This window comes from Macaca mulatta, chromosome 6 (genome assembly GCF_049350105.2).
Source record: "Macaca mulatta isolate MMU2019108-1 chromosome 6, T2T-MMU8v2.0, whole genome shotgun sequence".
In the NCBI taxonomy this organism is placed as follows: domain Eukaryota; kingdom Metazoa; phylum Chordata; class Mammalia; order Primates; family Cercopithecidae; genus Macaca; species Macaca mulatta.
The window spans coordinates 161,324,564-161,339,840 of record NC_133411.1 but is presented as its reverse complement, the minus strand read 5'-3'; the positions used below and the strand labels follow the sequence as shown (position 1 = coordinate 161,339,840).

Sequence of the window (15,277 nt, the reverse complement as noted above, 5' to 3'; positions counted from 1 at the left end):
AGGCTTTGGTTTTGGATGCAGTCAAAACCAAAAACTCTCGTTAATCATGTTATCACATTAATCCCCAGAGAACCCTGAATTTCCAGTGGAACAAGATAACTTGAGAAATCTATTGATTTCCTGTGTTCATCCTGCTGTACGGCTGACAAGGATTGGTGGAGACTGGTATTCTTTTGCCCACGACCCTACAACTTTGATTTCTATGTCCTCCCAGATTCTCACAACTTTGCAACATGCATTGCTCAAAATGCCCATCCATGAAGTCAGAGTGGTTTCTTCTGTGTCAGCTCTGCCTTCCCAGCTCCTTCCCACTCAGAGAGAGGTCTCCGCCTCCTCCCCTGTTCCCTGACACAAAGCCAGCACTCCTCTCTTCCGGTGCAGCCTGACACACTCTCATTGGCCCTCAGCCTGTGAAGGGGAGGGGCTTGTGTCTTTGGGACTCTTCAAAAGGGATCGGCGGTCCAGGCAGCCTACCTTTGAGGCTGAAACATTCACTCTCTCCCAGCCTTCCTCACTAAGCCTGTGATTTTCCTGACTGCTTTCTCTCTCTCTCTTTTTTTTTTTTTTTTCCTGGCTCAGCTTGAAACAGCCTCGTACCAGGGGAGGCTCAGGCCTTGGATTTTAATGTCAGGGATGGAAAAACTTCGGAATGCTTCCTGGATCTACCAGCAGAAACTGGAAGATCCATTCCAGAAACACCTGAACAGCACCGAGGAGTATCTGGCCTTCCTCTGCGGACCTCGGCGCAGCCACTTCTTCCTCCCCGTGTCTGTGGTGTATGTGCCAATTTTTGTGGTGGGGGTCATTGGCAACGTCCTGGTGTGCCTGGTGATTGTGCAGCACCAGGCTATGAAGACGCCCACCAACTACTACCTCTTCAGCCTGGCGGTCTCTGACCTCCTGGTCCTGCTCCTTGGAATGCCCCTGGAGGTCTATGAGATGTGGCGCAACTACCCCTTCTTGTTCGGGCCTGTGGGATGCTACTTCAAGACGGCCCTCTTTGAAACCGTGTGCTTCGCCTCCATCCTCAGCATCACCGCCATCAGCGTGGAGCGCTACGTGGCCATCCTACACCCGTTCCGCGCCAAGTTGGAGAGCACCCGGCGCCGGGCTCTCCGGATCCTCGGCGTCGTCTGGGGCTTCTCCGTGCTCTTCTCCCTGCCCAACACCAGCATCCACGGCATCAAGTTCCACTACTTCCCCAATGGGTCCCTGGTCCCAGGTTCGGCCACCTGTACGGTCATCAAGCCCATGTGGATCTACAATTTCATCATCCAGGTCACCTCCTTCCTATTCTACTTCCTCCCCATGACTGTCATCAGTGTCCTCTACTACCTCATGGCACTCAGAGTGAGTATCTAGGCTGGCTGGCTTAAGGCAGCATCCCTTCTGTTTTCACAGGCTCAAAGTTCAGAGAAAAACTTAGAATTGGGGAAATTCAGAAATGGAAGGGAACAGAGGGAAAATAGAATGAGCTCAGATGGGAAATCAAGGCATTAAAGAAATTGCCTCAAATGAGATGAATGGTAACCACCACTATTTATCATTTCCTTTAGCTCGTCTTCTCATATCTAAATAAGATATGGGTTCTCATATCTAAATGTTCCTAAGAACCATCCAGAAAACTTACTTTGGGTAGCAATACGGATACCTCACCCCCAGGAAAATGGGATTCAGTAGGTCTGAGGTGGAGCCTCATTGTAAAAAAGCACATCAGGCGATCTGGGGTGAGGTGGCCACAGCTTGAGAGACTCCTCCGCATCCTGTTATCACTTTCCAGCCCCCGGCCACTGCCTGCATTGAGATTTTCCTCTACACCAAGTTGGTCTGAGTATAACACAAACTATCAACTATCCCTGACTATTTTATAGTCCCAGATAGGTATTCAGTTTTAAAATCAGACCTTTCCTGTGGCTGCTCTGACCCTTTCATTAAAATGAGGTTGAAACAAAACAAAATAAAACTATATATATTTATTTATTTATTTATAGTTATATATAATATATATAGTCATATATATTAATGACATGACTGAGATAACTTGAGCTTCTTTTGAGCAGGTGCAGATTGAGAGATAAGGAAGTAACCAGCACATGAGATAGAGTAAAAAAAATGTGAATAAGAGTTATCTGAAATTAAGAAAAAGATATCACTTATTTTGCAACATATATAATTAGAGGTTCTTTTCCTATGTTTATGGTGATAAACTGATTTCTTTTTCAGAAGGGGGTGTAATAAATTAACTGAGAGAAACTATTTTTAATAAGGGTAGGAATGAGGCTATGTAATTCCTCTCTGGTATATTCTGCACCCAAATTCATGAAGAGAAAAGTTTTTGACAATGACAATTTTACACCCACTTAAGGGAGGTATTATAGCTTGTGTAGTAAACAGTTATGAGACCATTTAGACTCCCAGATCTACAGCAGACACATAAAATGCCTTTAGGCAAGCCACATGATTCTCCTAGAATTAGTTTTCCCATTTATAAAATGAAAAGGTTACATCAGATCATATCTATGTACCCTCTAGTTCTAACAGTCTATGATTCCTTTTAAAAAAGAAAAAAAAAAAAACAACAACCTGTGAGGTGAAGCAATGTGAGTTTTAAATGAGAGGACAAGCAGACATCACACTCACATTATTTGCTTTGAGATGGCTCTGACATCATATGTTATATGACAACGAATATACTCCTATTTCAGTCCATCTCAGAGAAGCTGATTGTCAGAAGCGAGTGACCAATGGTAGTCCTTTTGAATACCTATTGTCCCTAAGGTGAATAGCAAGGTCTAAGTAGGAAGAACAAATTCTAAGTGTCACAGACATCTGGGCACAAGAGTAAATCTACTTAGGCAGAGAGCTGTGCCAGTCCCCTCCTGGAGGGCTAGCACCTATATTCCCGGAGACATGTACCACCCCGCAGTAGCTCACAGCCATGTCTTAAGAATGTCCTGCAATTCTCACTCAAGCGAAAAGACTTCTATACAACTCCAAAGAAAGTCCTATGAGAAACACCCACCCAGAACTTAGTATTATCTCATCCAATACCAAAGAATCACCTATTTTGGGTCAATTTGGGAAAAATATTTAACTTTGAGTAGGAAATGCACATTTCCTCTTCCAATCTGTTACAATCAGTTTCATTGTGTTTTATTATCAAAAGTCCATAGCTACCTTGTATCAAGAGCTAAGTGATAGCTCAAACAGAAGTTTAAAAACCACCCTGGTTTGCTTTGGGTATGTAATGCAACTTTTGATAGCCTGTTTTCAGGAAGGATGAGCTGTTATCCAGGGTACCAGAGGACACCAGGAAAGAAACTAACTGCTTAAAAGTCACTCCTAGAAGAATTTAAAAATCTCTATACTGAAAGTCAGGAAAAGTAGACCCTATTCTGTGTCACTGACCTGAGGACCTTTATGTACAATATACCTGTAGCCTGAAATGTTCCTACTGTCTGCCACCACTACCCTTTTGCCTTTCTAACCCTCATTTATTCTTTATGTCATACTTCAATCACACTTCCTCAGGGAAGCTCTCCCAGATTTCCTGAGCATTCCTGTTTCCTGTTGTAGGTGCTCACGACTCAGTGATTTTCCTTCATTACAATTTACAATTCCATACTTATGGATTCCTTAATTAATTTTTTTCTCCCCAACTAGACTGTAAGCTCAGTGAATGAATGAGGCTAAATTACTTCCTTCGTTGCTGGGCTTTAGCTTCTCTACCTTTAAAACAAAGACTTGTAAATATTATCTCAAAGAGATATAAGCAATCCTAATGATTGTTAAGTAATTGACTCTGTTGGAAAGTTTGAAGGTGTGATTGACTCTGGGACCCACTGCTTTCAGAAGGCAGCAAGTCTAAGACTAATGAAATCAGAGGACCAGGGAAGAAGGAGGAAACCCGTATCTGTGCTCATAGCTCAGCATTCAGTCACACTGCATCATTCCAGGACACAGCCACCACTGAGCTGCTCTCCAGGATTTGAACATTATATAGATAGAAAATAGACAATTCTAGGGCAAGTTCCTCCACATCTGGGAGGAAGTTCTAGTGACAGTCTGATTTAGTTCTTACATCTCCTGCATGCTGCATTCATGATTGAGCTAATGAGGATGGATGTATGAATTGCAGCAGAATTCAACCATGCCAACACAGGGTTGCACTGATTTTTTTTTTTTTAATAAATAGATTGTGTTAAGATTATAGAGATATTTACACAAAACCTATAATCTTTGTATTCTGAAACTAAGTCCCACAAACTATATAAATGAACATCTGGTGGAGTGATTTCAAGCAGTATAAACAACTGATCAGCATAATGTATCAACCTGAATAATAACCTCACGAACCTCCCTTTCACTTTTCTCTTATGTAGCTAACGAAGGTAATCATGATTTTTAGTAATCACACTATTTAGTAATAGTAATCATAACTTTTAATAATCACAATATTTAGTAATAGTAATCACAATTTTTCACTCCTCCTTTTGTAACCTGAGTTGTAAAATAAAAGTTTTGGGGTGGGGAAGGATAATGAATGGTTGAGTATCTACTTTACTAAACATCTGTAGGGAAGTGAAATTATTCAATGATAAAGCAGCATTTAATATTGTCTAGACTAACTGTTTTGATTGTATTCTATTCTGCCAACCACTCCAAATTCTGTTGGAACAATGTACACCATACATAAGTAATCAATTTTTCACTCTTCCTCTGGTTGGCTAGTTGTGTCACTAGAAACTAAGGAAGCTGCAAGATAAGCAACAATTCATCATCACATGATTTTCTTTTTAGTGTAAACTATGCTGCTACAGGAAGCCTGTTCATAAAAGCATTGTGTGAACTATTTGTTTGATGTTTGATTTTTTAAAAATTGTTCCTTGGGGTGGAGAAATTACCATTGAGAATTGTTAAACACAAGGCAGGAAGTGACTAATATATCTCAATATTTTTTATTGTTGTTAATTATGCACTGAAATAAAATAATAGAATAACTTCATCCTGTAAAAACCACAATCTTTTTAAATGGCATGAAATAATTAGAACCTTTAATAGATTTAATCTAAGATGAGTTAGTAAAGTTTGATGCATTGCTCTAACCTTGAATGTGTTTTTCTTCTCAGTGTATCTGCCTTCTTCTTTGTATCTGTACAGGCACTCCCTGTGAGCGAGTGGTAACAATGAGAAAAGAATTTCTAAAAGGGACTCAGTACTCCATAAACGTAACCTCACATATATAAACAAACAACTCTATTTTTTAAAAATCAGTTTTTCTGATGTCTGTTTAGTATGCTTTGGATAATAATCAGAATCACCATAATAGCATAATATACAACTTGCTGAGTATCATGTGCCAGGCACTGAGATAAGCACTCTACCTGTATGACTTTGTTTTACTATTGCATTAATAATACTTTTCACCTTCAGATTTTTCCTGTCTAGTCCTAAGTTCACGGAGTCTTTAATCCTTTACTTTATGAAGACACAGATACATGTAGAACACTCTGATATATTCAAGAGACAAATGGCCAGGTTTATATGTTATCCAAGAGGATTCTTTAGATCCTATGTGGTCCTGAGTGCTACCTAATTGCAAGGAGCATATATGTTTGTTAGGAAGACCAGATATGGATTTGCTGAAGTTTAGAGGCAACGTTTAATGACCCACTCTTCCAAGTCTATTTAATTTTAAATACCTTTTCTGAAATATTCCTTCAAAATGCTATCCAGCCCAGGAAGATTATTGCTTCTTATAGCAGTTTGTTCCATTATTGCACATAATCAATATTTATTTCTTACCTTGAATTAGAATCTATCTGCCTGTAACTAAACAGATTGATTCTAATCTACTGCCGTGACTGTATAAAATAAGTTAAATTTTCGTTCCACCTGATGGCTTCAATCAATTAGCCTGGACTTTTTACATTGCCAGTGAGAGACTCCAACCCTGGGTAAATCCCAAAGGGAGCATAGACATGAAAACTTCAGAAGCAGAGCTAGCTCTTGGTGAAGATTCATTAAATAAAACACACACTCTCCTTATAAACCTAGCTTTATTTATGTTTCTTTGCTTTTTTGTCCATGGTGTTGGTTTCAACCTCAAACTGCACACAGTCATCTTTTGGTGGCTCCAAGCACTTTTTCTTTGTGGTAGAAAAAAAATAACTTTTGTAATTCCAGATCTCATATGCAGAGAAGGACTCCCTCTGGCAGCCCCAATAAAAAATAAATAAAAACTTGCATCTTCAGAAGTATAAGCAAATATCTGAAATCTCATTGGTCCCCATTATTCAATCATTGTGACTGGAGGATAAGACAAGCTGATTGGCTAAATTGTTTAGGGCATATACCTGGAACTGAAGTTGAGTGACACCTCTATCCAAATTAAAGATTAAGAATGGGGAAGGAGTACATTCCCTAAGGGAGAATTAGGGTACTATTAGTAAGAGAAGAAAGAAGTAAATGATAGAGAATCAATGGGCAAATATATATTCACTATGTACTATACTAACTTCTGGATATTTGATGGTATTTTATCACGAGTCCTTAAAGCTTCCTTTATTTGGCCAACATCCCCACAAATTAAAAAATGTGTAGAATAAAGAGAAAAACTTCCACAACTGGATGAATGATGTAGATCTTCAGTGCTGTGGAAGTTCAAAGGAAGAAGAAGACAGTGGGCTAAAGTGGCCGTCAAAATCTTTTGGGAACAGGCAGGACTTGAACTGAACAAGGAAGACTGTGCATACAAGTAGTGTTGATAGCTGAAAGTTTCAAATGTTACATCAAGGATCTCCATATCTTCCAACAAGGATGAATACATTTTAAACATCTTAACTCAGAAACACATATACTCTTTTCAGTAATTAATATTACTGTAATATTAAAACAACATTTCCCAGTTTGTGTTTGTCAAAATGGTACAAGGTAATCCACTGAAAATGGTTGGGGAAAATATTGTTTAGTCAAAGAAACACTATCTTTCTTTTGGCTAAGATGTGAGTAGGCGATGTGAGTGTGGAAGGTAGACAGGGGGTTAAGTGGAAAGTTGATACACTGTCCCCCTTGAAAATTCATAATGCCCATCAGCATATTTAAGTCTCTGAGAAGATCCACAATAAATACTGGAGGCGAGAAGAATTCCTGTTTTTGTTTTCTACTATTTATCCAGCACATAGCAGAGGGATTTCACTTTAACAGATGTCTAATAATTATGAATGAGTGAATGAATAGATTGAAAAGCCTGTCTAACTTTTCTTGAACTTCAGAATTTTACATTTTTCATGGAACACCTATTAACATGCTACACAGCCAGTGCTCCACGTAACTGTATATGAAACATGATTGCGCTACTACTTGGCCACAATCATTTATCCAGTTGAGTAGATGACCTGAATCCAATTCCACCTTCAACATACTGTTAAACATTTAACATATTCTTACATTTCTCTAGGTCCCAGTTCCTCTGTGTTCAAAATGAGTGTTTGAGTTATGTTTCTCAGATTTTAACAGGAGGGAAAAATGTTTCTCTTTCTTACCATCTCTCCCAACTTACTTCCCTTTTAGCTAAAGAAAGACAAATCACTTGAGGCACATGAAGGGAATGCAAATATTCAAAGACCCTGCAGAAAATCAGTCAACAAGATGCTGTGTAAGTGCTCCATTTTGGTTTTTGTTTTGTTTTGTTCACAAGAGCAAAGGAGTTACATTTGGTACTAACTAAATGCTGCTGGGGGTAGGTTCCAATTTACCCTGAAACAGTATTTATGAGATAGATTAAGATCAAGGAGCAAAGGGGAGATATATATATATAATGAAGACACCTCCTTAATGGTCTATATCAATGCTAGGTGATCTGTCTTCCTTTGCTTCTTCAAGCTTCTAGGACCTGTCTGTTTTGTTTCATTTTCGGTTTTGAACCCTCAAAACAACACGCTCACTTTTATCCACTGACATACAATCTGTGTGGTGTTTCGTAAATTACATTCACTTTCTCAGCCTTTGAGCCTCACTTTCCCCCTCTGTGAAATGAACAGGATTTTAACCTATTTGTATTATGGATTTCTTTTAAAATATGATGAAAGCTGTAGACTCTCCATTCCAAAAAAAAAAAGAATGAATATGCATACACAAAAGATTTTACAATCCAGTTCAGGAGGTCATGAACCAACCCCTGATACTCATAGACTCTATGGGATCTTTTAGTTCCAGATTAAGAACATCTGGCAAGCTTCTCCAAGTAGCCATTTCACATATGACATTGTATAACTTTGTTTCAAACAGTATACTTTTGAATAAATAAGACCTTTTTAAAAATTCACTTACTGAGCCACAGTCTCCCAAAAGAATGCTATAAAAATATATGATGCAGTACTACTGTATGAGAGTTACTGATGAGGGAAAGGAGATTTATAATATATTTTGCAAATCAAAATCTAAAGTTTAGAAGCAATGAATCATCCAGGCTAATATGCATATGAAACATTCACTGTAACTATACAGCATTTCTGAACAAAAAATAAACTGTGAAGTCCCTGAAGTGGGTCTTCTTGATTGTAAGAGTTATTTCTTGGAAATATTTTAGCCCCTCCTGGCACTTGACTTTCTCTATTAAGAAACATAGTTTCTTCATTATCCCTACCCTTTTCTCCTTGGTCATAATCTACTCTCACAAAAAACAAAAAACAACAACAAAAAAAAATGAAGCTCACTCATATTAAAATCACAATAACAGAATATGCTATAAAGTATTTGCCTTGGTATGGGGTTCAACTTTAACAGGAATTAAAGTTGTTTGTTGTTGTTGTTGTTGTTTTTGAGATGGAGTCTTTCCCTATTGCCCAGGCTGGAGTACAGTGGCATCTCAGCTCACTGTAAACTCTGCCTCCCAGGTTCAAGCAATTCTCCTGCCTCAGCCTCCCGAGTAGCTGGGATTACAGGCATGTGCAACCATACCTGGCTGATTTCTGTATTTTTAGTAGAGATGGGGTTTCACCATGTTGGCCAGGCTGTTCTTGAACTCCTGACCTCAGGTGATCCACCCCTTGGCCACCCAAAGTGCTGGGATTATAGGCCTGAGCCACCATGCCTGTCAGGAATTAAAGTTTTAATTAAAGGGAATTGTAGGCAGTAGTGAACAGATTAGGGACTTTTCTTGGGTTAGCAAATTCAGTAGAAACCTACAGATATCTTTGAAACCATACCACACAGGCAAACAGCTTACTCTGAATGTGTTTAATGCCAACAGGAAATGTATGTATAATACTATTTACTATGAAAACTTCATATCTGTACACAAGTACAGAAAACTGTAAAATGAATACCCCTGTACCCATCACCCAGTTTCAGAAAGTATCACCTCATAGCTAATCTTGTTTCATGTATACCCTTATCTTTCCCCCAGCCCCAAAAGATTATCTTTAGGCAAATCCCAAGCATCATGTCTAGCAAAGGAAAGTATTTACAACTTTAAAAGGAAAAAGAAAAAGTTTGTGTGTGTGTGTGTGTGTGAGTGTGTGTGTGTGTGTGTTTAAATTTGTGGTGCTTAAATGCCCCAAAGAGAAACTACAGTAACACCAGTCTCTGTTTAGGTAGGTGAAAATAAGAGATTGGAAGGAATTCTGTGCTGTAGCAATTTATAATATGACAGACACATCCCTTCCAATCAAAAGATACTTGTAAAGTACTATTATGCTTGTGGTTGTTTGATCTCTTCTTTCTCCTTGCCTACCCATTACAGAATTTTAAATTACTGAATTCAGAGAGACTTCTAATTATTCCTATAATAACAAGATGAATTTATATATACATTTAACAGTTTATTATTTATCTTTTACAATAAGATGTTTTCAGGAATTTGAAATGAATTAAGTACTATTTTAAATGTTCTAAAAAGTTTTACATTATACAAGAAATCTTGTATAATCTTATGGAAAACTGATCCTAGATCTTATACAATTCATTCTTGTGTTTTAAATGTTTTGTACTGAGGCTCTTTGGGATATAGTTTGCCTCTATAACAGTTACAGTTTAACAAAGTTGAAGGGAAAAACTGCTAGAAGAAATGATTGACTCAGAGTGAGCATTGTATACCTATCCTTGCACAGACTGCCTTCTGCTCTCCCATTTATCATCCATTTTCAGTTATCTTGGTCTTAGTGTTTGCTATCTGTTGGGCCCCATTCCACATTGACCGACTCTTCTTCAGCTTTGTGAAGGAGTGGACTGAATCCCTGGCTGCTGTGTTCAACCTCGTCCATGTGGTGTCAGGTAAAACCTTAGCTGAATTTGGTGCATGACTAGTATTCAGGTAACAGCAACTTCTTCATCTTGCTTAAATGCCTAAGTACTCCAATTTATCACAGGGATCTGCCATGCTATAATGAAGACATTCGATTTTTCTTTTATTCAAAAGATTGATTATGTTTGGTACTGGTCCAAATACATATATACCAGATCACTATTTTCAAGGCTACTTTATAGAAAACCTCAACTCCAACTGTGATGATTACAGAAGGAAAATGGTCAAGGAGTGATTCCTTTGATTATGCTCCAAATGGCCATGCAATTCAGTTGGTTCTTATTTGGTAAACATCCATGTTCCTGAAATCTCATATTGCCTTTGGTAAGTATTATATCCTCACGAAGGAAAACCAAAAGGTATTCATAGGTCACCAAGTTCTCCTTTTAGACTACTGTGACTCTGCTTGTTGAGGATACTATAGTATATTGTGGAAAGCATGGTGGAAAGGTCAGTAAGTCAGTTGACCTGGATTTGTACCCCAATTTCACCATTGCTATTCTGAGTGATCTGCAGAACATGGCTGCCTTCACACCAAAGTTTCCTCAACTGTAAAATGGCAATAATGCCTCCTGTAGACAAACCATGGACTGATGGTAAGAAGCAAATGCAGTAATAGACATTAAGGAGCTCTTTAAGCTGTAACTGCTGTATATCTTTCTATAATCATCAAAAGGTCATTAGGTGGGTGTTATGATTAACATCGTATAGTCAAAAGTAAAACACTTCCACAAGAAGAAACGATTTGCCCTAAGGCACTTAGCTAACAAATAATACACCCAAGTCACCTAACTTCAAGTTCAGTGTTCTTTCTACTAAAATGGAGCAGAGAATGGCCACCCAATTTCTTCTTTCTCAGTCAGTGACAGCTAACTCAGTGTTAGCCTTAGGCTCAGACCTCTTCTGTCCTCCCACCTTTCCTGGTCACTGGCTGATTCTGTGGTCTCATTAGATTATCAAAGATATCACTGGAAAGGAAAGATAAAGTCAGCGTTTATAAATTAAGCTCCAGATGTGCACAAAGTAGAAACAATGACATCTATACTGAATATCATGTATATTATCTATTTTCTGTCACCCTCTTTTTTGTACTCAGCAGGCCTAATGTATAGCTTATTCTTGGACATTAGCACTTTCCTGTTCAACCATTTGCAACCAAAGCTCAAAAATATGTATACCTCTCAGTTTATCCTTTTGGTTAATCTGCAGAAAACAGAAACATTTAAATAAATGAGAAAGCACTACAAGGTTAAATGAGACTTGACTAGTTGACTACATATCTCTGGATGCATCAGGGCAATTATCTTAAGATTTTCAAGTTATAGCTTTAATAATGACATGATCCTGTTCAGATACTATCTCCCCCTTTTTTATATTAGCATTCTAGATTATGTCTAAATCTCTTAAACCCTACAGAAAATGCCCCCGACTTGCCTTTTAATCCCCCAACTTTTATTATTTTTATTCATAGACCATCTACTTATCAAACTGGTAATTAGAGAGTTCTGCACGTTATTCCTGCACCATGTGGCCATTCCTGCCTCTGAATATTTGTGCGTGCTATGCCCTGAACTTGCATCACCCTCTCCTATCTTCCTTAATGATCTCTTACCCATTTTGAGGTCTGGCTAGGGTTCAATCACCCCCCACTAAATCTTTTATGACCACCACAGTCCTTGTGTTTCTGCTATTATGTGAATTGCTATAGCATGATTTGTTATCTCATATTTGTTTTTAACAGATACTGCTTGGTATTGTTGTATTGTTAATTATTTAATTTACCCATAAATCTTGTCTCTGTAGTACCGTTCCAAGATCTTGGAGAACAAAGTCTAAATTCACTATCTCCCAATGTGCCTTGAAGTTCGTGGCACATAAGAGTTAAATCAATATTTATTTTCTGAATGAACTAATAGTATTAATACATGGAAATGTTCTCCTTTAATATTCTTCCATGTTTATTCTGTAAACAAGGCATATAGCACTCTGAATGTCCTGAACCACATAAATAAGGACAACAAGGAACCCTTTGGCAATAGTACCCATCACTTGTTTTACATTCTTAGCCATTCTCAGCCTCTTTGTGGATGGTATCTTAACTTTACCCTCACAATAATCCAGAGAGGTGAGTTGGGCTGGAAATTGCATTCCCATTTTACAGAGAAAGAAACTGAAGTGCCAGGGTTTGTCTAAGGCCACAGGATATGTGAGGGCCAAGATCAGAAACTAGGTCCTCTGATTCCCAAACTTGAGCTCATTCTGGGCTTTAGAGAAATAAAATTTTAAAAGACAATAAAGGAAGAGTGTATTCCAAACAGGAAAATGACAACGTGAAGGGTAATTGGTAGAGGAAATAAATGGTAAAATACAATTCTTCAAAAGGTAGAGGAACCATCAAGGGAAAAGGGTAGGTAGGAACAGCACACTAAGGAATATTTCTTTGAAGCCATATCTTAGCATTATAAGGAGTCTCAGCAGGGACTAAGCCTTGGCTGATTTACCTTCTTCCACTACTTGCAATTCCAAATTATAGATTTAAGTAAAATTCCAATGAGATGCAAACATTTCTCTTCCCTCTGATATTTAAGCATCTTTCATTCGTGTTATGGAAACATGTTCTTTAATTAAACAAGTAGGGATAAAAGAAAGTTGCTGAACATCTCAGAGAGATCCCATGCCAGCCTAAATTACTCCAAGACTCTTTAATCTTTGTGTTTGATTGCTTAGTGCACAGGTGGAAGATCTATTAAGAGTATTTTGTATTCTCAATTAGAGGCTTGTATGTATTATCACTTCCAAAAGAGGCAATCACAGGGATTTTAGGCCTTTGTAAATATGTATGCTTCTCCCTTCATGCCTGTCACTCAGGTTCTTCTCAGCACATCTTTTTAAATCTCCTGCATTCCAGGTGTCTTATTCTACCTGAGCTCAGCTGTCAACCCCATTATCTATAACCTACTGTCTCGCCGCTTCCAGGCAGCATTCCAGAATGTGATCTCTTCTTTCCACAAACAGTGGCACTCCCAGCGTGACCCACAGGTGCCACCTGCCCAGCGGAACATCTTCCTGACACAATGCCACTTTGTGGAGCTAACCGAAGATATAGGTCCCCAGTTCCCATGTCAGTCATCCATGCACAACTCTCACCTCTCAACAGCCCTCTCTAGTGAACAGATGTCATGAAGAAACTATCAAAGCTACCACTTTCACAAAACCTGAATTCTTTCAGAGCTGACTTTCCTCTATGCCTCAGAACTTCAGAGAGGAACATCCCATAATGTATGCCTTCTTATATGATATTAGAGAAGTAGAATGGCTCCTACAACTCATGTAACAATTGCTAGTTTTTGTGTTTGTTTGTTTGTTTTTTAAATAAATGTGAAAACTCAGAGTTAGATCTGGGTTCAAAACCCAGAACTGCCTGATTTTTAGTTCTCTTTTCATTGTTCTAACTGCCTCGTGCCCCTCACTAGTTCATGCCAAGAACATGACTGGAAAAGCATGGCACCTATACCTTGATTAATTTCCATTATTGGAATTGGTTTGTCCTGAGTCATCTACATTCCAAGTCAGGCTGTCACTCCTGCTACCAATGGCCACTGTAAGCCACAGAAGGAAGATGTGTACATACTGTTCTACTTTATGTGATGTGAGAAGCCCACATCAGTGTCCCTTGGCAGCAGTCTACAGGCGTACCTTGTTTTATTTTGCTTAATTTTATTATGCTTCTCAAATATTGCACTTTTTAAAAAATTGAAAGTTTGTGGCAACGCTCTGGCACCTTTCTTCCCAAAAGCATGTGCTCACTTCATGTCTCTGTGTCAATTTTCATAATTCTAACAATAAACTTGATTATTATTCTATGCGCTTATGGTGACCCGTGGTCAGTGATCTCTGATATTACTATTGTAATTATTTTGGGAAACCTATGAACTGCTTCCATAGAAGATGGAGAGCTTAATAAATATTGTGTTGTTCTGACTGTTCCACCCACCAGCCATTCCCCATCTTGGTCCCTCTCCATGGGCCTATTCCTATTTGTCCCTATTCTTTGAGACAAAACAATATTAAAATTAGGCCAGTTAAGAACCCTACAATGGCCTCTAAGTGTAAGAGAAAGGAAGAGTGGCAAGTCTCTCACTTTAAATCTAAAGCTAGAAAGGATTAAGCTTAGTGAGTATGTAAACAAACTCAGACAGGCTTAAAGCTATGCCTCTTGTAGCTGTTAGCCAAGTTTTGAATACAAAGGAAAAGCTCTTAAAGGAATTTAAAAGTTCTACTCTAGTGAACACATAAATTATTGTAAGAAAACAAAACACCTTTATTGCTGATACAAAGAAAGTCTGAGTGGTCTGGATAGAAGATCAAACCAGTCACAACATTCCCTTAAGCCAAAGCCTAATTCACAGCAAGGCCCTAACTCTCTTCAACTCTATGAAGAAAGAGAGAGCTGAGAAAGATGCAGTAGAAAAGTTGGATGCTAGCAGAGGTTGGTTCATGAGGTTTAAAGAACAAAGCCATTCTCCATAACATAAAAGAGCAAACTGAAACATCAAGTGCTGATGTAGAAGCTGCAGCAAGTTATCCAGAAGTTACAGCTAAGATAATTGATGAAGTTGGCTACAGAAAAAAAAAAAAAGATTTTTAATGTAGATGAAACAGGTTTATCTTGGAAGAAGATGCCATCTAACTAAGGCTTTTATACCTAGAGAGAAGTTAATGTCTGACTTCAAAGCTTCAAAGAACAGGCTGACTCTTGTTTGGGGATAATGCAGCTGGTGACCTGAAGTTGAAGCCAATGCTCATTCACCATTCTGAAAATCCTAGGGCCCTTAAGAATTATGCTAAATCTATTCTGTGCTCTATAAATTGGAAAATGAAACCAGGATAACAGCACATCTGCTTACAGGATGGTTTACTGAATATTTTAAGCCCACTGTTGAGACTTACTGCTCGAAATAAAGGTTCCTT

At 38.4% G+C, this 15,277-nt stretch overlaps 1 protein-coding gene across 1 annotated transcript; it reads left to right on the top strand.

The window, feature by feature from the left end:
* Positions 1-478: 478 nt before the first annotated feature.
* Positions 479-13,525, top strand: NMUR2 (neuromedin U receptor 2). The gene is given in 4 exon segments (XM_015141265.3): positions 479-1,350; positions 7,573-7,657; positions 10,150-10,275; positions 13,215-13,525. Coding segments are annotated over 4 exon segments (1,248 nt in total). The 5' UTR covers positions 479-624.
* Positions 13,526-15,277: the final 1,752 nt, after the last annotated feature.